Source organism: Marmota marmota, unplaced genomic scaffold (genome assembly GCF_001458135.2).
Source record: "Marmota marmota marmota unplaced genomic scaffold, marMar, whole genome shotgun sequence".
NCBI classification, from domain to species: domain Eukaryota; kingdom Metazoa; phylum Chordata; class Mammalia; order Rodentia; family Sciuridae; genus Marmota; species Marmota marmota.
The window spans coordinates 15,938,489-15,963,807 of NW_026000019.1; the positions used below are offsets into that span (position 1 = coordinate 15,938,489).

At 45.8% G+C, this 25,319-nt stretch overlaps 1 protein-coding gene across 12 annotated transcripts in view; it reads left to right on the top strand.

Moving 5' to 3' along the window:
* The window catches only part of Astn1 (astrotactin 1), a 283,974-nt gene that overhangs the window by 107,669 nt on the left and 150,986 nt on the right, over positions 1–25,319 (top strand). For 10 of the 12 annotated variants that reach the window (XR_007349995.1, XR_007349996.1, XM_048809982.1 and 7 more), the window contains exons 3-5: positions 21,274–21,673; positions 23,202–23,348; positions 24,042–24,149. Coding sequence is in view for 10 of the 12 variants with exons in the window: in XM_048809982.1 (XP_048665939.1) it covers positions 21,274–21,673; positions 23,202–23,348; positions 24,042–24,149 (655 nt within the window). In the remaining 2 variants the exon portion in view is untranslated. The remainder of the gene's footprint in view (positions 1–21,273; positions 21,674–23,201; positions 23,349–24,041; positions 24,150–25,319) is intronic. The other 2 variants (XM_048809975.1, XM_048809977.1) reach the window with 1 other exon arrangement.

Below are 25,319 nucleotides of genomic sequence, written 5' to 3' on the forward strand. Positions count from 1 at the left end.
GGCCTTCACCTGTCCCCAGGCTCCCTGGTCCTGGGAACTCCAAGTAAGCTCAAGGTCAGAGTTCTCCCTTGAGAGAAACAATGCAAAGAACAAAGTTTGGGGACAAAAGAGGCTGCAGGTGTTATCATAGTGTCCCCGAGTCCAGCAAATAGAACGGGCAGTTAGGGAAGTTCCATTCTAGAAAACTAACATTTGGGGCCTTCGAGAACACCCCTGTGGGGATCTTTGAGGTCTAATGATGACATTGTGCCAAAGTGCCCATCCTTGTCCTTATGTTTGCATTCATCAGAGCAGCTGCCCGAGTGTCACATGCTACTTTTCCAGGCGCTGTTTCTTGACTCATAGAGCATGGCACTTCCAGGGTGGAGAGGAGCAGTCCCCAGCAAGGTGATCACTGTATGCCATCGGGACCATCAGATATTTATTAAGTGTCCATGGGAAGAGAGAGAGAGAGAGAGAGAGAGAGAGAGAGAGAGAGAGAGAGAGAGAGAGCGCAAATCTGTTACAAAAATTCATTAGCAAATTCATTAATCAGGGTCACTTCTGCAGTTTTATGGCCAACTGATATTTGCTCCATCTAACTCAGGAAGCCCTAATTTATCGGGGTCCATCCTTCTGAGGTTCAAGAAACTGAAGGAGGAGTTTAGACAGGCCTTATGTTTCCAAAATGGGCGGAACCAAAGTAATAAGTCAGAAAAGACAAAAAGCACGTCTTTCTTCATCTGAGGAAGACCTTGCTAGCGATTCAAGCCATCCATCACGGGACTGACTGACTGGTCAGACGGCCACCTGCCGAACCATGAGTGTTTTGCCTTCTGTGAGGAGGATGGTGAGCAGTTTCTAAATTAATCAGTGAGACCCCTGAAACAAAACCTCTTTGCTCTGCTTGTATGGAAGGGGACGTGCTAAAGCCCAGAGATTCCAGAGTCCACTTTGGGGCTGTCCTGGGGCCAAGTAAGGTTTGGCTTAGAAGCCTCCCTCGCCTGGCTCTGCGTCTCTTGCCAAGATGCATCAGGCACAGGGATCGGGTCTGTTGGCCTTTTCAGTGGCTCATGGACTCCGTGCTTGTTTGGTGCTCTCTGTGTAAAGTAAGAGCTGGTCTGTAAGGGAGAGCTGTCCTCCATTTAGAGTTGGAAGAGTGAGCAGCAAACCCTGGCTTTACCACTTCAGGTAATCTGCTGACCTTTTCGGAAGCCTCATTATCTCATCTGTAGAAGGAATGTACGGACCTGCTCTTCAGCTTTAGAGAGTGGAGACTCCCTCGGCCTCTATCTGCAATGGAGTTTCACTGTAGTTCTCCTGATTAGAATATCCCATACGTAGATTTTCATGGAGCCTGGAACTGGAGGGTTGTTCAGGATCCGAGTTATGTTATTAGCACTCAGCCTCTGAAGTCGTGGCTGGACTCTTGCACTTGCTCCTCTTGCTTCTGTTGCTACGAGTTAGTATCTTTGTCTAGTGTAAGTGTTTCTCCGTTTTGATGCTTTAATATGATTGCAATTCCCTTGACCCATCAAGTCACCTCCTCTGTGGCCCCTTCTTACTTCTCTCAGCTTCTCGGTGTTCCCAACTTCGACCCCCCTGCTGTCAAATTCTTTGCTTTCCCCTTCCCCAATCTAACTCCTTACCCAGATGGATTGAGCTCATTGCCGTGCCATGTTGTCCTGTAGGAGGGTGTGTCTGTCCTCCTGCTGGCTGTGGTTGTGAGGAGGTGGACTTACACAGCACACTCCTGCTCCTCTCACACTTGGGTGTCATTTCCTTTAGCAGACGCTCAACAACAGTGCTTCCCTGATTGCTTCTTTCAGTGCAACAGGCATATTAAGATGTAACTTGGAGAGTTGATAGGACAATCGGGAGATATCTGAGACATCACCCTCGACATCATCATCTACATATGGTCGAAATCTGATTTTTCATTTCCTATGCATCAGAAACTATTGCAAGTGCTTTTGATATAGATTGTTATTTTTTTCTCATCACAACATTACAAAGTAGTTTCAGGGCATTTTTCAGATGAGGGGAATGAGGTCTAGATAGGCTAAGTGACTTACCCACAGTTAAACAACCATTAGTTGGCAGAGCTAGAATTTGAATGGTGGTAGTCTACAGTAGAGTCTAGTTTCTTACTTTGAGAAGCACCCAACTCCTCCCCTGGCCCACAGTGAATGTCAGTATATAATTATCTCCCATTTCTTTAGCATCTCTTATTTTTAGCTGACTTTTGTCTGCTGAGACTAATCTGACACTTTGCCCCATTGTTCCTTTGACTCTAACAACTCCATGCGCACTAGGACCCCACCGCCATGTTGGAACGTGGATCTTTCTTTCTGTGGCTCCACCAGGCCGCTCACCCCAGAAGCTCAGACTCTGTTCAGCTCTGCTCAACCCACCTGCTCACCTTGGCTTCCGCCTCACCAACTCACAGCTGCCAGTGGGCTTATTGGCAGGAGGAAAAGAGAGTAGTTGGGAAATTTCAACTCCAAAATTGTGAAAGTCGTGTAACAATAAGCTTGGCCTTCTTCATTTGTAAACTCTCACATTTCCACAGGAAATTTTTGGAAACATATAAAAGTATTTTAAAAGCCTTACTGACCTACCTACTATTGACTTAAAAGAATCATTGACTCATTCATTCATTTAGATTTTGATTCTTGGATTCCACAATATTCTCTAGGCTTCAGATATTTTTTTAGATACTAACTAGGCAAAAGATGAATAAGAAAGGATTCTGCTTTCACAGAGCATTTAAACACTTTGTTAATACGTAAGGTTCAAGGATGGCCCTTGGCAGAACCAGGTCCCAGGTGGGGTATCTCCACTCTTTTTCATTCCTTCCATTCTTTACACCTTCTTTGCGGTTCTGTTCTTCTCTTTTCTGATATTCATAGAGGCCCTTATCTTTCTCCATCTTTCCAGATAGCAAGGAATATAACTAAGAGGGCAAATTTTCATAAGGATACCAATGTCTTTTAACCACTTGATGTAATATTCTGTTCAGCAATTTAGTTCACTGGATATAGAAGCCAACAATTTACTTTTGAGTATTTAGTTCCTCCAAATCCCTGAAGATCCTTTTGAAAGCAGGAGTCATAATCTCCTTTGGGTTTAAATCAATATTCAAAACTGGTAATATTCGTAGTAATAAAGCTAACACTTACTAACCCTTGGTATCGCTGGTCCTGTACGGGGATCACTTTTATGCATAGTTATCAATCAACTTCCATAGTAACCTTATGAAATAGGTGTTAATTCCACTTTTCAGATGTGAACACTGAGGCAGAAGGAAAGTAAATCATAGGCCCAAGGGCACAAAGGCCCTGAGAGGTGAAGCCAGGATTCAAGGCTTCTGAAGTCAGACTCATTTCTGCCACAAGATTCTCCTAGCTGGTGGCATCAGAATTGGCTGACTTCTCCGGTTTTCCAGCTGTGGAGTCTTTTGCTTCTTTTAGCTCACAGAGCAGAGTCCCTTCACTTGATGAAGGTTAAGATGTCTCGTAGAGCCTCTGGGGATGATGCTATCATGGTGTGGTCTCTGAGCTTCAAATGGTGCAGAGCTGGCCTGGACAATAAGACCAACCATTCCAAAGAAGCCTGGGGTTGGCTCTAAGTTCACACTAATTATTGAGAAGCCAGCGAGGCCTCTCAGTTCATGGTATCGAATTTTAGTGACGTAGTTTACTGCAAGGGCTTTGCTACCAGGGAGACCAGTTTAAATCATACTTTACCACTACCACAGATTTTTTTAGTGTCCTTGTACAAGTGTCCTTTAAACTCACTTTCCATACCTATAAAGTGGGGGTAAGGATGCATCCGACTTCACAGGGCTCTTCTGATGATTAAATAAGCTGATGCTTATCAAGCACTTCCTGCAGTGCTGGACCCATGGGAAGCAGCCAGTAAATATTAGCTAGGTCAACTCTTGGGGTGCTATGCAAGCTGCCTGTAACAATTCTGCCTGCAATGTGTTACCCAGAGACCCACTACCTCAGGGAGCCAGAAAAGTAGTTGGGATCATAGCAACCTCTTATAGGAGTCCTGGAGGAGCTGTGCTCAGGGGGAAGACTGAGGCAATTAGAGACATCAGGGCAATAGAATAGGCCGTGACAAACTGTAGGATGTGGCCATGTACGTCCTGGGCATTGTTAGGCCACATCTGTTTCACTGTTTACAGGGTTTCCTAGCAGGTGGCCTGTGGTTAAGGATGTTAATCCTAGCTCCAACTTCCCTGGAAGAACTTCACTAATTTATTTTTTTTAATCAAACCAAATGATGTCATTATGGGACTTGCTTTCCTGCCCAGGCATCCACATACCCGGATTGTTATTCCTCTCATTCCTGACAAGGAACAGGCATAGACTGGGGGCTGATGTTCACGGCCAACGCTGCTGTAAAAGCTCAGACATTCTGATTCCTGGTGCCATTTTCTTTCCTCCCAATCGTCGTCTTTCCCTCATGGTCTTTTGATCGCTAAAGTTTTGGGATTCTCTCGTAGACCTGAGGTTGCTTTAAATCTGACTTCAAGCCCTGGCTGCTTTAGTAGGTGTAGCCAGCCATATACCCATGGACAGAATGCTAGCTAGCATGGACAATGGCAGTGGTTATCTAGGCCTGGGGTATTTAAAGGGCCAGATGGTAAGGCCTCTGAGCTCTGTTTCCACCACTAACTTAGCATTGCAGTACCCAAGCAGCCATAGACACCATGTAAATTAATGGGCATGACTGAATGCCAATAAAATTTTATAAAAATGGCCAGTGGGCCACATTTGGAGTAGAGTCCACAGTTTTTTTTTTTGTTGTTTGTTTGATTGTTTGTTTTTCAGGTTGATTTAGTACATTCTCCTCATTTTGTCTTCAAAGTCTAGAATCTCACAACTTGGGAGAAGTATCAAGGTCCTATTTGCAGTGTGAAAAATGGTTAACTTGTTAGATTTAGCCCGATCCTCACAGATTGGTTATAATTGTCACTTAAGGCAGGCTTTGACAAAGATTGTTCTTGCTATAAATTGAAGGCATGTGGTATTCACCAATTCAGAAGAAATCCAAGCACATTAACCTCTTCTGAGAGGTACTGATGGGTTTAGCAGAGACAGATGTTGAAAACAACACTGTGCCTAGACTTGACAAGAGAAGTTTAAATAGGATGCTTATTAGCAAATATGCTATTTTCTCCCCTGTAAGTCTGATGGCTCCTGCTCGGTTTCAACTTTGATGCACACAGTAGACTTTTATGAAATGCCAGGCTGTGTTAAAACACTCCCTTGCAGCAAACGACTGAATATAATTGTTTAAGAATGAAAGTAGAATTATGCTTCCAGACATGATGTCATGATAAGTTGGGTTTGTGTGGGGACAGATACCTGATGGTTTTAGGAGGTAGTGGTGGCTCTCACCTTGCAGATGAGGCTCAGGGTAGACGAAACAGTTTTAGATCTTGTCTTATAAAACCAGCGGTGACACTTTTCAGTATCTGCTGAAGTTCATTAAATGTCTTACCTCTGTGAGAGGCTGATGTCAGTGGTCCTCCCCTAGATTGAGGAGGGGTCTCTGTGACATATCTGAGAAGGTCAGGTGCTTTTTGCTGCTGCCTTCCTATTTATGATGCCCCTGCTGATTCCCCTACCAGTGTTGCTGATGCCTGTGAAAAGCCCCAGATGATGCAAGTGGCTTTCTGACTTGGGATGCATGAGGTGTCGGGCCATTGATGTATCCTGCTGTGGCTGGTACCAATGAATAGTATCGGAGACCTGCTGGGCCCTGGCTACAATCCCAACATTCGGGATTTATACAACTACTTGAGATCTCCGGAGGTGGAATTCTGCCATCCCAGTACCGTGAAGAAAGATAGCGTTATTCTGCAGATCTGCACGGGAGCTCAGACACCAGGTGCTTACTAAAGGAACAGCCCTCATTTCCTTCTGTCCTACACCTTGTCTGACGGAGAAGATGGATGGCTTTGGGACTAAGACGTGTAGGCATTTGGGGTTTGTAAGAACGGCCATGTCAGCATCTGGCACTCATGGGCCCTAGCCATGTTCTTGCAAAGTGAGGTAAGCTGTCACAGAGGACAAACCTAGACGGGCTCTGCTCCCAACAGTGAGGTCAAAGCCTCCCTCTCATTCTCTAAATGTCTTGGAGCACACACACCCAAGTCGCCATCCCTGGGCTTTCAGCTGTGTGTTGATCCTAGCCCTTTTCTCCCTAGTGCTGTGTCTTAGAGCTCAGCATCTGAGGCCCTGGCCTCTCCAAGTCATGATCAATGTCCTTGGATTCCCTCTGGGTTGGGGACAGGGCAATACCAACAGGTCCCAGCTGAGACTCTGCTTACAGAGTATTTCTGCAGCAGTGTGGTCCCCCCCAGGATATTCACAGAGACTTCATCAAACCTGTTACTCCTCAGCAGTGACTAGAGCTAGGCCTGGGAGACAAGCAGCCTGAGGTCACCTGAGGTCCGGTGGCAGCACCCAGATCCAAGTCAGGAGCCGTTGATCGCAGTCCTTCCCCGGCAGAAGTCAGTGAGACTTCATCTTGATCTTCCTGAATCTGTTTTCTGATGTGAAAATGTCAGGCTCGACTGAGATAACTGTTCTCCAAACTTTAGGGATTCGTGTTTCTTTGTTGTTGTTTGGGGACCACATTTTAATACAATTTGTATTTAGCATTTTCTGGATTTTTTTTATTTAAATCGACTGACTATTGCAGCTTGAACTTATTTCCATCTTATCTGAGATGAAAATTATGGCTTTGATATTGTGGTTAATTATTTCAATTCATACTGAGAAAGCTAATCTTTTATAAAAATTAATGATAAATAAAAATGTCCAACCCTTTGCCAGCAATTGGTGTGCCACATACCAGGACAGCATAGATGGGTTATGTCCTCTGCCCCCAAATCCCAGGTTGGATGACCTTGAGAGTCCCCTTGGGCTGCTACCTTCTCGGATCATGGCAGTGAGGGACATATGGGACACTAGACCCTGTCTGACATACTGGAAATTAACGTGTGGAGGAAACTTTCTTCCGTTCCCTGCAGCAGCCCTGCTCTCCTTCCTTCCGTTTATGGACATGAGATGATGGTCTGTGGGAGACGTGCTGGGCTTGTGTGGCTGCAGGGGGAACTGAAGAACTTCCATCTGGTCGGGGGCTGTCACTTTCCATGGGGGGCCTCTGGCTGGTCCTTTGGAAGGGGCTTGGTGGCTGACAGCTCTTCGCTTGGGGCCTCTCTGCAGCTGCCCGACTGCTGAACGGCTTGCCCAGGGCTGGAAGCTCTGCTCCTCCAGGTCCCCCACCTTTGCTGGCAGGGTGGAGTGGCTCCAAGACCACATGAGGAGCAGGCTGAGAGAGTGGTCTCCGACTTCCAGCTTTGGGGGTTTCGATTAGGGGGAATCTCCCAGAGTCTCCTCTGGAGGACTTTGAGTCCTTTAAGAAGAGGACATTTATCCTCTGCCCGAGTGACTTGAGTGAAGCCGCAGGCAGAGTGGGTGCTGGCCAGCTTCCCAGTCAGTGTTTTTCTGCTTCTTTCTCATGAACCTAGTGGCTTCAGCTGCCTGTGCCCTCTTCTAGGAGGGGGAAATAGCTGCTTTAGAAGGGAAAGTCCTACAGGCCTGGGCTGCTCCTTGCTGAGTAACAGGGCTGGGGGCTGCAGGGCGCCCCTGTGACCTCCTCCCAGGTGGGCCTCACTGGTTTTCAGCACACTTATCACTTATCTGGCCTTTTGCCTTAGAATGTCTCTCCTTTGCTGTGAGTGAAAGGACCTCTTCCTATTCTGCTTTACATTCAGCTCTGCCCCATGACTCCCTCCAGGAGGCCCTTCCTGCCACCTGTCCTCTGGGCTGGCTTAGGGGTGGGGCTGTGCAATCCCTGCTGCCTGTGGCTTCACTGTCCTTATCTGTGCTTATGCATAGCTCCTCTGAGGGCGTGGGCAGTGGAGAGGGTTGTATGTCTCTGTATCCTAGGGGAGGGCCTGGCCTTTTGTTGAGAGGCCAAAAGGGACTTTGGGAATGAACGAACAACCCTTGGAGGAAGGCTGAGCAAGTCTGACCAGATACAGAACTGGATGAGGCTGAATGGCTAAGTGACATCGTGATAAATGGCACTGCTGGGACAGGGGTGGGTTCAGTCGGTGCATTTCCTCTGTAGCTCAACCCTTCTGGTCACATCTCTGGTGGCTGTGACTCCATTTCCTCACTTCTCTTTCTCCTTTCACTTATTCACACCTTAGGGGAAGACTGTCACTCACACCAGAAGTAGGTGGGTCACAAGGCCATCTCGCCTCCAATATTATATACACACATACATACATACATATATTTAATACTATTGTATGAATAAGTATAATTTTAAAGTATAGCTAATAATATGAATAACTAATTTATATAATAGTTATGATGATTTTTTTTTGATTGATCATGAGCAAAATCCCTGTGAAAGATTTCCAGAGACTCCGTCTTGAGTATTCTGAGGCCTGGTGTAGGTGGAGGTTAGGTGGAGGGCTGAGACGTGTGGTATGAAGTAGTGTGCAGGGCTCCTCCTGGCCCGGCCTTTGGACAAATCCGACAGTGCCTTGTTTTCCTGTCCTCAGTAGCCACTTTCACACTTCTGCATTTTGCAGGTAGAGTCATGATACCTGGTAAGTCCCCATCAGTTGTTAAGATGTGACAAGTGTGTTTGATTCTAACAATAGGCAAAGTGCTAAAATTTGTACGGGTTTCCTTTTTCCTGTTAGAGTGAAGCTTGAGTTATAAATGACCTCTAAGAAGGTCATTTGCACTTGACTTGCATTCGCATGTGCTTTCTCCACTGAGAGAGTAAAAGCTGGAGTTACAGCAGGTGCTGGAGTACGTTGAACCTCAGGGTGGCCGTGGGGTCCACGCAGTTTGTAGCTCTCATCTGTCATGGTGAGGAGGCAGGGAAAGCTGACAGCCTTTGGTCCTCCTGAAAGCCGAGCTGACTTCCCCCAATTACAGAATGGAGTTGGTGAGAACTTTTCCATGTTATCTGCAGTTGCTCTGCAGAAACAGAAATACTAGCATAAGTAAGTATAAATTAATACATATCATGCATAGATTAATTCAAATGAGATTTAGAGCTTTAGTTCCTAAGAAAAGGGGCCTTTTTTACACCATTCACTTTGTAAAACATGTACAACTCTGCCTATAATTAAGTGCTAAGTAGACATTTAAAAATTTGATGACAAATTTCTTTGACCTCTGGTGATGAGACTCTATTCATACAGAGCTCCTTGGATACAGCAGGAACAGTTAGATCCAGTGGGGGTCAGTTAATTTTACTAGGTAATTGAGCCCTGAGCCATCTCACAACTGCTTGCTAATGGCACCAAAGAGTAGGAGCTAGGGTGGCTTTGAGTAAAGCCAGGACATGGCACTTCCTGAATAGCAGCTGCATTCTCTGCACGTTGCATCTGTAGGGTGCACCTGCCATTGCACCTGCCATTTGGGCATCCTTGTGAGTGAGGAAGCTAGCACCCTCCTGCAGCTGGCTTTTTCCCAGGAGGCCTCTGCAGTCATGGCTGTGTCCCTCAGAGCCAGCCCAGTGTCCCTCAGAGCCAACCAAGGAACATGAAGACAGACTCCCAGATGGGGTCTCCGGGTGTGAGCTGGCACACGGTGCAACAGTAATGCTATTTACTTCACCTGCATTGCGGAGCCAGGGCCATGTGCCACCCCGTGATTCTTCAAGCAGTGCTGTGTTACTGAGGGTCAGCCCTGAACTGGGCACTCTGCTGAGGTAGGGGCTGGAGAAGGTCTTACGAAGTATGATCTCTGCCTGCAAGACTAATCAGAGCTACCATATGGGAACATCAGAATTAGGGATTGAGTATTAATTAGGAAATACCTGCTTTAGGAGTTGGAAGAAATCAACCTGTCTGTACTTCTACTTTGAAGTAATCAAAGTAGGTTTCAGGAAGGAAAGGGAGGTGTGCTGGGACTTAAAAGAGTGGGAAGAGCTTAGGATGGCGAGGAAGGAAGGGTCAGGGCAGGGAAAGAACAACGTTTCAGAAATGGGCACATTCGCTCTATAGCAGATACCTGTTCTCTCTGTTCCTGTCTCTCTCTACCACTCTGTCTCTATCTCTTTCTTTCTCTCTCTCCTTAACAGAATGTGTTAAGAATAGGGGAAAAAATCACAAACATTAAAAAATATAAAAATAAAACTTCCTGAATACTGCAATGTGAATTAATCCCTAATGATCCTGCAGGTTGGCTGGGAATGGCCCTCATGGGATCAGGAAAACATGCCCTCCCAGGTTTAGAATTATTGGCCTGGCAGACGATGTCTGCCTAGTCAGTTGCCTTGGAAGCAAGAGCCTCTGACTGCTTTTGTATCATGTGAATGTCTCGCTGGGTCAGAGTGACCCAGGGATTCACTCTGTATGATTGAGCCACTGATCAGTAAGTTAAAATTGGACCAACAGTAGCAGAGTTGAGCCTTTGGTTACTTTCCATGGCAGGTGGAAAGAACTGGGGTTCCTCTTCCAGCTTCCCTCTGCCCTGGCCCATCTTTGGCTGGTGAGCACGAAGGCCGAGGCCAAGGTCCTGGTGTATATAATAGCATCCAGCTGGGAACAAAGTGAGCCGTGGTCAGCTAGAGAAGGACTTATGTGAAGGAAGGCTGTCTGCCTCACTTCATCACTGCGCCCCCAAAACCCAGATACGATAAAGGAAGGTTGGAAAACCAGAAGATCAGAGCTGATGGCATGTGGCATGGGTGAGTGGTCCCAGGGAGACAGGAGGCAGGGTAGTTGGATTTTGTTGTATTTATTTATTTTTTTAATTAACGATAGGAAAGGATTTGAAGATTTGCACAATGGCTTTGCCAGGAAAAAAAAATATATAATTAGCTGAACACAATATGCTGCTGATGTGGGAGCTGGTGGCTTAAGGAAGCCTGCACTAATGAGGACTCTGGGCTCTCACTCTGAAACTGCCTTCATAAACCAGCCTCTTCTCTAGAGTCTGTGCTTGATTAGTTCCAGAGAGAAGCTGAATTTAATAATTTTTAAGGAGATGTAACAGCACGTAGTGTGGCCCAGGAGAAGCCTCTTGATGACCAGTCTCTGCTCTGCCTCTTGCTGGATGCTAGGCAGGGCGAGTTGGCAAGGAGCCTGGGCTTGGAAGGCACTTTGGCATTTGAGGCTCTGTCGTGTGTACGTCAGCATCTCCCCTGTGCCCTCAGTTCCCCCTTAGGTCCCCTTGCTACAGCTCTTCATTCTATTATGTCACGGTTGAATCACAGCTGGGGTGACACAAGGGACGTGACTGCAGATGTCCACTGTACTCCTGGGTTTAGGTTAGACTTTGGAGTTCATGATTGAAATGTTGAGCGTTGTGAGTCAAATCAAGTTACCAGTTGGAGGAGCTCTGTGGGCAGAAAGAATATATGTTTGCCTTTGTGTTTGGGCAGTTTTGAATGATGTGAATTGGGAGTGACCGTTGTCACACTTTGGGTCCTAAAGCAAACTGTCACCACAGCATTTTTTCTATCTTCTCCAAACCTATTGGCCAGACATTTTTGAGTGACCAGACTGTAATATGGTTTCTAGTTTCCCTGAAAGCATTCAAGTATGACATTTTCTCCCCCGTCGGTCTTCTATATGTGTTGTTATATTGTAGAAACCATCTCGTATTCCTCTTAGGTCTCCGATCGAAGAACAAGGGCTTAGTGACAACAGAGACCCAGATCTGTAGGATGCCCAGCTGACTGCATTCTAGGAAATGGCTGAGCCTCTGCATCCTCATATCCTGAAGACAGTTGAGTTCACTTTAGAAAACATCTCCCCAAGAACTGCTATCTGCATGGATATTCCCTCCCTTGGTCAAAATGACAGCCTGAAAGTATGGCCACTTTGAGCACAATTAAATTATTGCTGGAAATCATGCATTTAGCTGACCCAGTGATCAAGCTTATGTGAAGAGGACTAGGGGCACTGAGGCAGGCAGTACAGACAGTACTAAGTGTAGACGTTTGTCCCCACTGGCCTAAGGTTAGGTGTAGAAGCAAGGCAGTCCAGAGTTTAAGTAGAGAAGATGGAAAGATGGGTGACTGGAGCCCAGATTACAATGATGGGTCCCTTCCTATCCTACAAGGTCCTGAAACCACATTACTAAGACTAGTGGTTGAATCTTGGTTTGACCTCATGCCTGTATGTAAATATGTGCAGTTATTCCAGCTCCTCTGACCCTCTGTTTTCTCTTTTAAAAATGAAAATGGTAATTTCTACTATTATGTTTATTGGTAGTACTAAATGAAGTAATGACTGTAATCTGCTAGGTGATGTATCCAGTACCTAGCTAGCACTTAAACAGTAGTTTTTTGTTGTTTGTTTTTTTGGTACTAGGGATTGAACTCAGGGACACTCAGCACTGAGCCACATCCCCAGCCCCATTTTGTATTTTTTTATTTAGAGACAGGGTCTCACTGAGCTGCTAAGCACCTCTCCATTGCTGAGGCTGGCTTTGAACTTGAGATTCTCCTGTCTCAGCCTCTTGAGCTGCTGGGATTTACAGGTGTGCACCACTGCGCCTGGCAACAGTAGTTCTTATTAGTTTTCCTTTTCCACTATACCAATGCTGTAGGAGGAATGTGGTGCGTGAGTGGAACGAACCAGGGCAGGAATTCAGAGGGAAGCTAGATACATGGAGTGGGATGGCTGTAGTCCTTCCGTAGTGGTTTATGTCCTTGGAGATCTTCACAGAGCACACCATCAACTATGTAGACCATGCATTCCTCCCAGGATAAGGACTCTGCCTTTGGAGTGCCACTGTAAGAGAGAACAGGACCAGGGTCCCTGAGTACATGAGAGGCTCTGGCACTCCCGACCTCCCAGTGATCACAATAACCAAGTTACAGTTCCATGTGTTGAATAAGATTAAGAGCAAGGCCATCCCCATGGGATAGGGCTTCCACCAATGCCCAGCAGCTAATTCTAAATAGCACAGCTTTCTGGATCCGTCTCACTCTAGCTGGAGAGGAAGCAGATCGGCTAAAGCTTTCCTGGTTCACAAAGTGATACTGATGAATATGTACCGAATTCAGAGAGATCTTGACATTAGATCTCTCCTTTCTATTCCCAACTAACTGTGTTCCAGGCCGTTTTCATCTGAAGTCATTGGAACCCCAACATGTGCCTTGCATGAAGTCTGGCCTCATTGACTAGTTCTTAATGTTGTTGATTTTTATTTGCTCAGCCCCAGCTGGTGCCCACAGAGCTATGAGTTCCTGAGACCTCCTCTCCTTCCCTTGAGTTGGCTGCCTGGCTTCTGGGAAGATGTGAGGAAGAGGGGTTTACAACTCTGTTTGCTTAGAGAGAAAGAGAGGCAGAGTCGAACGGTCATTAGCATACCCTGTGCCTGCTGCCTCTCCTACTACTTGTTCAATAATTCCCTTAATGTTTGGTCCTAATGGAGCAGATTATTGTCATTATTTTATTTCATCAAGATCACCTACTGCATAAAAACAAAGAGGAGAGAGGAAAGGAACATGGCCAAGAAAAGGCACTGGGCACCATCCAGCTGGAGGTATTTATTTATTGGCGTCATGCTTGGCTTGTGAAGTTGTGAAGGGCTCATGCACACAGCCTGGGGGGAGTCTGTTTCACGCAGCTCTGCCCATGGGTTGCTGAGACAGCGACCTGGAGTGTCTTTGCTTCTGTGTGGACCCTTTTTATCTCCCTGCCTGCCTGCCATGCATACTACACACATTTGTGCATGTGCAAGCACACACAGAGAGACACGCATGGGGCATATGTGAGGCTAGCCGCTTAATACATGGCACTCATTGAGGTCCCCTCCACCATGTCTGACCAGGTAGCACCATCTCTCAGAAAAGCATTAGATCTACTTCTAGAGGAACCAAAGGACCTCAGCTCTGCTCTGTTAGCCTATTTCCCATTGCTTTCCTGGTCTTCAGAGATCTAGGTCAGTCTTTGGAATGGGAGCATCCACTAGGGTAGCCCAAGACCAGGACACCCAGCTCATGGTGAGCTGTCTCTCTGTCACCCTGCTATGTTCAGTATCACTCAGCCTTAGCAGTCTCGTTAAGGCAAATGACAGGTAAGGGAAGTTACCAAGGAGGACTCTCAGCAGCTTATGAACACATGCATTCCCTTGTGTTTTCTTTGGGACAGCAAAGTCAAGGGTCTGAGGGAAGAAAAATCTCAAGAACCGAAAAAGCACTCCAAGAAAAGAATCTGAAGGAGGACAACTGAAATAGCCCAGGCTGACTCCGGCACACTAGCTTCCAGTGCCTGTCCCTGTAGGGCTCCAGGCTCTCATTAGATGAAGCCCTGAGTCTCACAAAGGAATTGAAGACAAACTTCCCAGATTAAAGGAGAAAGCTGGTGATCAGAGCTAACAGTATTAAACTTTTAGTTCTAGGAAAAGCAAAGCAAAATAAAATGAATAAATGAATTAAGTAAGTGAGTTGCTATAAAGCTGAGTTTCCTTCTGAGAAGAATGTGCTCAAGGCCTTGGTAGGTGGGAAGGGCCCTCATGTATCCACCTGCCTGCCTGGAGAGCTGTTTGTCTCAGAGTTTGTCTCTTGTTCATGGAAGGGTGCCTGTTCCTGAACTTTCCCCAGCAAATGGCATTTTAATGAGAGAGGATCTTAGGGAATATCCCATTTCTTCCTTGAGCCTGGGCACTTGGAGTAAGGTTGGTGGGAAGACATCCTGTAGGTCTGGAGGCTACAGGAGGAGCAGCCCCATGGAGAACCCAGCCAGCCAAGGCAGCTTTTCCCCACTGATGGGATGTGCAATTCACACCAAAGCCCCAGAGGATGCATTGAGGCCTCTTAATTAACATGGTGGCCCATGGCAACTGGAAAGCCTTTCCACACGATTAAAGACCCAGAAAGCCCCCAAGAGAAGGTAATGTTCCTAATAATTTATAAATTGAACTCACTACTTAATATGCTTAAAGTGTTTCACTTGACTTCCACTTGGGAGGGAGATGGGCAGGGGATAATGTATTTCTACTCACCAGCCACCCACAGGAGAGGATTTGTCAGAGGAGATAACCAAGGGCTTTTCTCTCTAGTTTGGGTGACTCCCTCTGGCAGTAAAGGAATCCTCAATGTCAAGAATGCATTACCACAATTTTGATTATTCAAAGACCTTACTATACCATTAGGAAAGGGGGGGGGGTCTGCTTATCAGAGGCTCCACTGGCTAAATAGAGTTGGTGGCCTACCTCTGAAGGATTCAGCTCCGTTATGTCCTTGGTTTGTGGTTTCTGATTTACTGGGCAGGAAGAACTCATGGGCAACATCTGTACCCTTAGTTTACTGGTATAGAGCTATTTCCAGCTTGGCAGAGATCAAATGCTATAATCAAGACATTTTTCAAGTTGAAAAAGCACTGTGTTTCTTTCAGTCACCTTGTGCTACAGATGAAGGCCTTGGTGGGGTTCAGAGAGGCTTTGCAGTTTGCACAAAGTTGCTTGTTAGCCCTCTTCTTTTGTTGGAGACCTTCATGTTATTAGTAATTTGGGTCTAGTTTTTCCAGTGGGCTCATAGAATCGCAGGATCAGATGGGTCTTCAAGACAGTGTCTACCCATCTACTTCATCCAATTTTTTTGTCTAGAGTATGTCCAGAACTGTCATATGGCTTACAGTGTTTTTCCTCCTTGTCTGCCTCTATAAAAGCCAGAAATGGATATAAGTGATTTTTGTCACCTAGGAGAGAGGGTTTTGGACCTTCGGGCATTATTAAGGAAAAACAGGAAACAAGAGCCACCAAACTTGTCTATTTGATTCTTACTTTTTTTTTTTTAACCACCACTTAATTCTTTTAGGAATATAATTTGAATTCAGTCTGTCCAGTTGCCTTGAGGGATAATTAATTATGTCTTGGATTCGCTCTTCCAGTTACTCCTAGGGTGAAGTTAAGCTTTGAAATGTGAGCTGATTGATTGGCTGCAGCCTCTTGACAGATGGCAACTGGAAACAAAATCTCAAAATCTTCCCATTTTTCTGCCAAGGGTTCACAAGCCCAGGTGACTTCCTAAACTTTGGTGGCATTTGATAAATCCAGATTCTTTTATTCTAGGACTTATTGTTCATGTCACACTGATTGGGGAGGAGTGCGCTGCCCGGGGGTGTTACCCAGAGGTTCACCTCTAGTCCAGGGTGTCTTCTCCCATTGCAATTTCTTTTGTTATAAGAAGAGGAGCCATAATTATTTCTAGCATCTGTTGTGCATTTTTGTCTTCCTTTTGTGCCTGAATTTCCCCTTAAAAAACACGTTTTGTGGCTTATGTTCTCTAATTAGAATGTAGACACCAGGAGATCAGCCTCCATTCCTGTAATAATCAGCATCTCCATAACAGTGACCACTAGAAAAATGCCTCTCTAAAGCCGGTATCCGTAAACACTTGTGGAAGAACTTAGTAATGAATTGTAAGAATGACTCACCTAAGCAGAGGACTTAGCTTGCAGGCACACAGAAGGAGTCCTTACTGAAATGTACTCAGAGGTGAGGAATTCCCCCCTCCTGCCCTCCTTCCTTCCTTCCACAAACAACCATTGACCATCTGCTTTATGTGAGGGACCAGGATTGACCCTGGAGCTGTAAGAGATTTGTCAGACATGAAGCTTGCGAAGTCTACAGTCTAATAGATGCGATTGACGAGCAAATCAAAGGTAGGGGTACGTGTGTTTTGTGGTGTGGAAGGATCTGCAGACAGTGCAGCGAGACCAGGGGAGTCGGCCGAGGCTGTGTGACGTTGAAGAATGAGTAGGAGAGACATGACCTGGGACCTGGGTGAATGTGTAGGTGAACACGAGGCAGTCTTGTAATTGGGTCCACTAACTGGGACGAACAGAAAAGGGAAATCCGGCCAGAGTTTTCCATCCCTGGGCAACTACCATCAGTGTTATAGAAAACATTGTTACATAAAAATTCCAAAATCTACAAAGGGTCTGACAAAGCTCATATTACTCTCTCAGGTAAGAGCCGAAAATGTCAATTCCCTAATAAAATAAAAGCTGATTTTATTTGTCTGATCTCTATTAAAGCCAGTTGAAATGATTTATTGATTTTTAAAGAAAAAATATATTTTAAAATGCTGCTTTTGGGGGGGCAAGAAACTTGTTAATAGATGTGGAGCTCTCATATACCCCAAATGCACTTCTAGTTACAAAATGTTAACAGTCTTGAGAAAAATCAATAGAATAATCAGAAACTCATGCAAAGATGAATAAGAAGCAAAACAGTTCTATATCTTGCCATCAGTGTTTTTTTTTTCTTAATCTTGGAGGTTTGCAGCTTGTTACCTGAATCCAGATGTACCCTAATGTTTTATTTTGCAGTGCCGTAAAATTTGAAGTTAACACAAATAATAAAGAATAATCCTGAACACAGCAAGAGTGATCCAGAAACACTGAGCGAGGTGTGGGCAGGCTGAGAATTCCCCACCCACTCCCTGGGGCTTGGTGTGCTGCTGCTGCCCAGGTTGGATAGCCTTGTCCTGGGTGGACTCTGGCAGAAGTCTCTTTGGACTCTGATGCCAGAGGAAGTTTCTTCCTCCCCCAAGCCTTTCTCATGTCATATGAACAGATGTGTGTATTTCACCTTTCTCTTTTTGACTTGGTTATTAGGAAGGTCCCAGGTACAGTCCTTGACCTACATACGGCTCTTTCCGTTTTCATCAGCTACATCTTTGTTTCATTAGATTCTTTGAAAAGAAATACCTAGGACATCTGTGGCTTTCCTTGAAACTGCTTAAAATCTATGGAAGTAGAAGAGTTAAAAATAAGGAATATGACAAAGAACTATGGTATATCACAGGGATATAATAATAATTAAAAGAACACTAGATTTTTCCAAGTCCTCTATGAACAAGGACCATTATTGAGGGGATGGACCCATGCCTTTAACTGACACAGGCAAAGACCTACGTATTTGTGTTTTCTATCTGGGTAGAGCAAGTAAGTACTTCAGATGAATTTGTATGGTGATATCATAAATGATTATTACAAAATATTTTCACTAAATTATGCTACATATTAATATTAGATAATGTTATGGTATGCATATTATTATTTATATAATAAACCACAATTAATAAGTCATTGCAAACTGTTGTGACACCTGTCACCAATTTGGGTCATAGGAGAGAAACCAGATAGCACTACTTGAGTAGCTGAGAATTCATTTCCATATGCCTGGGCTGAGTTCCACCGATAGGCTAGAGCTCCTTACTGGTAGCTGGTGGTCAGGAGTCCTGGGCTCTCAGCAGAGGACACATTTCACTAAAGCAAGATTAGAGAATCTAAATGTAACCACTTTGCTGAACCAACTCTGTATTCCAGCTTCCTATTACTTAGGATTTTTTTCAACAGTAAACCGTAGACATTTTAACTGAGTATCTGAGCTCCACACGTGGTAAAGGGAAATGTGATAACCCTAACAATATGGCAGAGTGGTGAGGGAGGCTGGTGAGCACGGCTTCCACACCATCTAGCTGGGGTTTCTCTGAGCCTTGGTTTCTGCCTCAGAAAAGGATTTTCAGAGGGTATCTTAGCTGAAGAGTGCATGCATTTCTTGGTCAAAATTCAGCTAAATTGAGGGCCTAATAGTGTCTTCTGGGCATGTAGTGATGTGTGATGCACATCGTCTTGCTCTAGTGTGGAGAATATGGGATGCCAGGGTCCTTGTTAAACTACAAACTGGCCTTGGATTTGGATACTTAGTGAGTGCTCGGTAGAAGGCCCTCTGTTTATGATGGACTCCCTTTTGACCCAGCGTGCATTTTGACTAGTTTCTCTTTTTCCTTTGAGAGAGGATAGAAGGGGTGAAATCATCCACTCTCTCCTACTCCCTCCTCTTCTGGTTTTTGAAGTAAATGCCATGATGTACAGGATTCCTGACAACAGAGTCCATTCAGCGCAACTGCACCTAGTGGTTAAGAATGTAGGCTCTGAAATGAGTCACTGTGCTCCTTTCCAGACCCACTAGCCATTTGCTGTGTGACTTCGGGCAAATTATTTCACCTCTTTGCCTCAGTCTTTTCAAATGGAAAATGGGGAAAATTGATACTACCTCTTAGAGATGAAAGTGCAGAGCATTTTGGACAAATATCTGATACATAGGAAATGCCCAGTTACAGACAGGTATTCTTGTTTCATTATTGTGCTTTAGTAGGAAAGAAGCTCTGGCCTGGATCCCATCATAACTTTATTGTGACCTCTGAAAGGAGCTTGTAGACAGGAAGAGTACAAGGGGTTCCCTGAACCCCTATGTGAACCAGAAACGTGGTGTTTAAGCCATTCCTTGGAGATTGATGTTTATGCTGCCCTTATAGCTCTTTAGAGAATAAAGTTACCTCTGGCTTTCAGTAGCCTAATTTAATGTCTGACAACTTCTTTCAGTTGGGAAGTTATTCTTTCCTTGTGGCTTAATTACCTATTGTCACAGTTTCAATTTAGGGTGAGGGAAAGGAAAGTGGATCTGATTCTGAGATAAAGGTTCTGCTGAAAACCACCGGTTTGGTCATGGTCACTGGATTGTGCAGGGCTTGGTTAGGCAGCACTGAGGTGCTGTGTCTTTAAGTCAGGGTTCTGCAGGGACCCAGGGTGCTCTGTATGTCTGCAGGGAGTCCAGGATGGATGGCAGGACAGGTGGCAGTTAGCGTGGACCTCAGTACTTGTCTTTGCACTGCCACCCAATTTAGCTGAACATATTTCCTCTTTTTCTGTATTTGCATGAGAGAGTGCACCAGGAGGAAAGAGCCTCCAGATAAAAGACAGATTTGGAAAATAGGAGGTCGTATCTGCCCCAACAAGCCACCTGATATGGCCTGTCTCTCAGCAGCTGACTCTGTTGGCTTGAGTCTCTGCTCCTCTGTGAAGCCTGTTTGAAAGTGGCTCTGTGTGTGTGTGTGTGTGTGTGTGTGTGTTCCTTTGCTCGCAGTGATGATGGGAGAGAGAGGTTAAACAGGAAGATTTACTGGGAAAGGAACTTTATAAATCCAAAATATAATTATTATAAGACTGGAAAGGCCTCCTTTAATGTGTTTGGGGGAGTACTCCTGACCCATCCTTGTGTGGGTGGGCCTCTGGGAATTAATAGGGGATTTTCATCTCTACCTTGCACAACAGGGTGGCAGTGATTGAAGCCCAAGGTTGAGAGGAGAACCATTTGGCACACCCTGGTCTAATGAAATAGGTTTGAAGGGATATTGACCAACACAAAGGGGGTGAATACAGATTGTGCACAGGAAGATTTACACCTGCCGTGCTCTGTGCAAGAACAGGCCTGGAAGGCCCTCCTCGAACCTGCCCCAGGTGGATGTCAAGGCAAGGTGCTCAATCTCACTGAGTACTATGTCTTTGCCTCTGACAGACAACTGCGTGACATACCGACTTGTAAGGAATGGCTTCCAAGGTGGTGACCTTTGAGCACCAACAGGCTCAGAAGGAAAGTCCTCTGCCAGCCCGACTCCAGGATGTGGGTCTCTGTCCCTTCCCTTAGCAGGGGCAGGAATGGGGAGCATCACTCAGGACAGTGTAATTAATCAAAAGAAGTTGTCCAAAAGTCACATTCAGATGGTGTGATTTCTCCCCATGCTGGCAGCAAGTTCCTGAGGGATGTAAATTTCCCTCTGCACTCGCCAGCGGTTTTCCCTGCTGGGCCAGTCATTCAGCCCGAGACATTTCAGGTGATGCTGAGAACAGCCTTGATTGTTTGTGATGTATTGTGTCAGGCACTTTGCATAGTTACCGAACCTAATTCTTGCAACCACCCTGGGTGGTGAAGTGGCATCTCCTCCACACTACTGATGAGGAAGCTGAGGTTTAGGATTTATAGGGCTCATTGATCTGTGGATCCAGAGTTAGAACCCACCTGGGATGGATTGTTCAATATGAGACAGGAAACTAGATACCACCCCATATTGCTAAAATAAAAAAGGGCCTTAAACCAGTATACATATTGCAGATTGGCCTTAAGGAAAAAAATCTCCCTCTCACCTTCTGCTGCTAGAACCTCTCACACACACAGCTCCAAAGAGTTTTTCTCTTCTAATTGTTTGCTAAGCCAAAAGCAACCAGATCCCTTGAAATGATACACTGGCCACAACAGCTCCAATCCTCTCATGTTGGACACTGGTCACAGCAGACTGTCCTTTTGTTGCTGAGTGATGCTGAAAGTGCCAGCGAGTGAGTGATGAATGCCTATAGCAGAAGGAGCAAGGGCTCTTAGTGGAGAGAGCCCACCCGTCTTCCCGCATCCATGCCTTGTCCTCTCTTCCCAGGGAGGCATGATTGCTCTGCTGCTGTCCATCTTGTGTCTGGTGATGATCCTGTACACCCGGAGGCGCTGGTGCAAACGCCGCCGGGTCCCCCAGCCGCAGAAGAGTGCCAGCGCGGAGGCGGCCAACGAGATCCATTACATCCCCTCGGTGCTGATCGGGGGCCACGGGCGGGAGAGTCTGCGCAATGCCCGCGTGCAGGGCCACAACTCCAGCGGCACGCTGAGCATCCGGGAGACACCCATCCTGGATGGCTATGAGTACGACATCACAGACCTGCGCCACCACCTGCAGAGGGAGTGCATGAACGGAGGGGAGGACTTCGCCAGCCAGGTCACACGCACCCTGGACTCCCTGCAGGGCTGCAATGAGAAGACAGGGATGGACCTCACACCAGGTGGGGGTGAGCGCAGGCGCTGTGTAGTCCTGGGTCTCAGGGAGCCCAGAGTGGGTAGGAACAGCTGTTTGGCAACAGCTGCTTGTGTTACAAGGTGGAATGTGCCAATGCCCCTTCCCAGGGTGGGCAGAAATAGTCTGTTTCCTGAGATGTCCGGAGCTATTTTCTAATCTGGAAAACCAGAAGAGCAGTGTAAATTGGACCCCTTCCACTTCCTCCTTGCACTGGAAGCAGAGGTACCTTTGCATCCAACAGAGGAACGAATTAGTGCCTGTTCAGTGTGTAGTGAGCAACCCTCTGTGAAGTAAGGTAATAGTAAGGAAAACCAACATATTTTGATTTTTTTTGAATATCATATATTTGCATAGATAATTTAATTCTCCAATACAGTGGAAGGGACAGTGCTGTGTGTTCTCTTTTCTGACTCCCAAGACTTGGCCTGGGGTGGTTTAGTTGTATTATCTTGTCCATGCTTCTGTGGTCTCTACAGAGGATGTATTTTTTCAAAGAAAATGAAGGAATGTAGTCAAGGTATCAGACCTCAGATGCTTTGTGTATGTACAGAGACACTGGTAGGACTTGGACTTAATCCAATATAAGATCAGGGTCAAAAATAAAAATGCAGAGAGAGAGAAGGACTGTTTTTACAGTAGCCCACCTGTTTCTCTTTCACAATGCTATGAATAAGCACATCCCCATAGATAAATGCTTGACAGTGATCTTTCAAGGCACTGCCCAGTTATCTTCATGGAAGACATATTTGATGCTGCATGCTGCTTATGATACAGAATCTTTCCATGGGGATTGAAAGTGAAATCAGATAGAGGAAAATGGAAATTCTGCTTGTTATCTAGAGGTAATTCTACATTAACAAGCATTTCCTTTTATATTTTTTAATTTTTGAGGTATTGGGTCAAACCCAGGACTTTGTGCAAGGGCTTTACCACTGAGCTACATCTCCAACCCTGAAAATAACCATTTATTATAAGATTTAAAGTCTGAGAACTCTTTGATATGGGGGAGGGGTGTCCTCAGCATCTCTTATATTCCCCACAGCATCTAGCATAATGCTGAGGCCACCAAGTAGCCATTATGGTACTCAGGGTTACAGACTCAGGTGCCTTTAGGGGGCGGACAGATCACACAACAGTATCTGGAGGTCAGAAAATAGAGAATGGTATAGACTGTGATAAAAAAGATAGGGCATGTTCTTTCGGAAAGCACACAAATTCAAATTATTTGGCAATTCTGTACTGTCCCTGCAGTCAGTTTGTAACCAAAGGGTGACAAGCGGTGAACTTATCAATACAGAATTAGTTGAATTGGATTTTCAGTTGTAATCCTCTTACTTCACTCCTCCCAGTTCCGTAGCCCCTAGAAATCAAAGAGGAGAATTTTAGTTTCTGCCAGTCTCTCATTTTGCAGTTTCCTTATTTCATTTCTGTGAAACCTCATCTACTTGGTTCATGCAGATTTCCTTGCTCTCATGCTCTTCAGGTCGCTAAAATTTTTGCCTCAACTTTTCTCTATACAGGAAGTGACAATGCCAAGCTGTCACTGATGAACAAGTACAAAGATAACATCATTGCGACGAGCCCCGTGGACTCCAACCACCAGCAGGCCACCCTGCTCTCTCACACGTCCAGTAGCCAGAGAAAGCGGATCAACAACAAAGCAAGAGGTATCCACACCTGGAGCTGGGGCTTGCAGGCAGCTGGCTGCACGTGGGCAGAGCGGGGCTGTGGATACTCTTCACCCTCATGTGTGACCGAGTGCATGTGCCCTGGCTCAGCCTTCTGAAAGTCAGCTAAGTGTCACTTTCCCCAAAAAAGATTAATATGCAAACCTTTAGACCAAGTGTTTCCACCAACAGGAACCTATGCTTAGGAAGCAATTGGATGAGGGGCTAAGGGTATGTAAAAGAGAGGCCAAGGGAGAAATCAAAAGGAGCTCAAATGTCCATCAACAGGGAATAGGTTAACCACCTGGCACATCTGTCTACTGACCAATAGCTTCCTATACGGTCATTTTAAATGATAATAAAGATCTGTATTTGTTCATATGGAAAGTTGCCCACCCATCTATTTAATGAGAAAAAAAAATGAAGTTATAAAAGAGAAGATAGAGCAGAATGCCATTTTTAGGAAGAACTAAAAACCCTTTGCCTCTTTCTGGGGCGTAGGACTCCAGTGAGGACTACTTTTCCACATCTTCACGGTCGTGGATATCAGGAAGCCCCAGCCCCCTGGCTACTTCTTCCAGATTGCCAGTCAGCTTGCTCTCAAATTCATCGATTTTTCTGTTGAACTTCCCCAGTGACGTGGTGTCAGGAAGACAAAACTGAAAATGTTGTCTTGCCTGTGCTTCCTTTCAGCCGGTTCCGCCTTCTTGAACCCTGAAGGGGATTCTGGCACAGAGGCAGAAAATGACCCTCAGCTGACCTTTTACACTGATCCCTCTCGCAGCCGGAGGCGCAGTCGAGGTAGGAAGGATGGGGGGGTGGGGGGGGGCGGTGCAGGTGAAGGCAGAGGGAAGGTGGGGCCTGAGTGGGACTGAGGGGGCCGAAGCCAGACAATGCAGCAAGAATTCTGGGAGCAGGCCTGGTGTTTCCTTCTGAGGAAGAAAGAAGAGCCAAAGTGGAAATTCTCAGAGAATCATCTCTCCCAGATAATGGCACTCTCAAACAAGTTTCCAAGTTGTTTGAAAGGCTATTTCTTGGTCAGAAGACTCTCAATTCCTTCTGGAAGCCACAGGAGTCATATTTTGGTGTTCAGAGGAAAGAAATAAAGTTGATAAATCGTGTTATATGTGGGAAATATGCATAGTCCCTGCGTTAGCTTCTCAGTGCTGTGACCAAATCCCTGACAAGAACAGCTCAGGAAAGGAAAAGCTTATCTGGGGCTCACAGTTTTGCAGGGTTCGGTCCACAGTTGGTCAGCTCCCCTGCTCTGGGTCAGAGGTGAGGCTGAGGACAAAAGGGTGTGGCAGAGCACTGACTGCTCATGGACTTGGGAAAGGGTCAAGGGACAGAATCTGAACCCTAAGGGCACCCCCCCAGGTACCCACCTCCTCCAGCCACACCCCACCTGTTACCGCCCAGTGCATCAAGTGGATTAACCCACAGATTCGGATATAGCTCCTACAAATCTAATCATCTCACCTCTGAACATCCCGCCATCAGCTAATACATGATCTCTCAGGGGCACTCCATATCCAAACCACAGCAGTCCTGTGCCCCTAGTTTGCTCAGCCATATTGGCCTGAGGATTGAGCTAGGCAGGGGTTGGGGATAGCTGAAGAATCCTACAGCCTGAAAAATGTGTAATTTTCTTTGACCTTTAATTCCCGACCCAGTAGACTCTCATAGTCTAGGTTTAGGCCTCTCTTCCTTCCTGGCAGAATTTAGGTGGCAACTTCTTTCTCATTGGCAGTGACAGAGCTGTCCTTCTAAGCAGCCACTCGGCGCTGCTGTTTAGCACTTTGAGATGTGACTGCTGCAGCTGCAGCTGCCACTGTCTGTGACTTGGCTGGTGTCACCACCATCTCTGAGGGAGCTGTGTGCTCAAACACTAGTGAGCGTCCTGTTTCACTTGCTGTGTGAAGCTTCTCTGAGGGTCAGAGTGGGTTGACAATACCTCACATATTGGGCCAC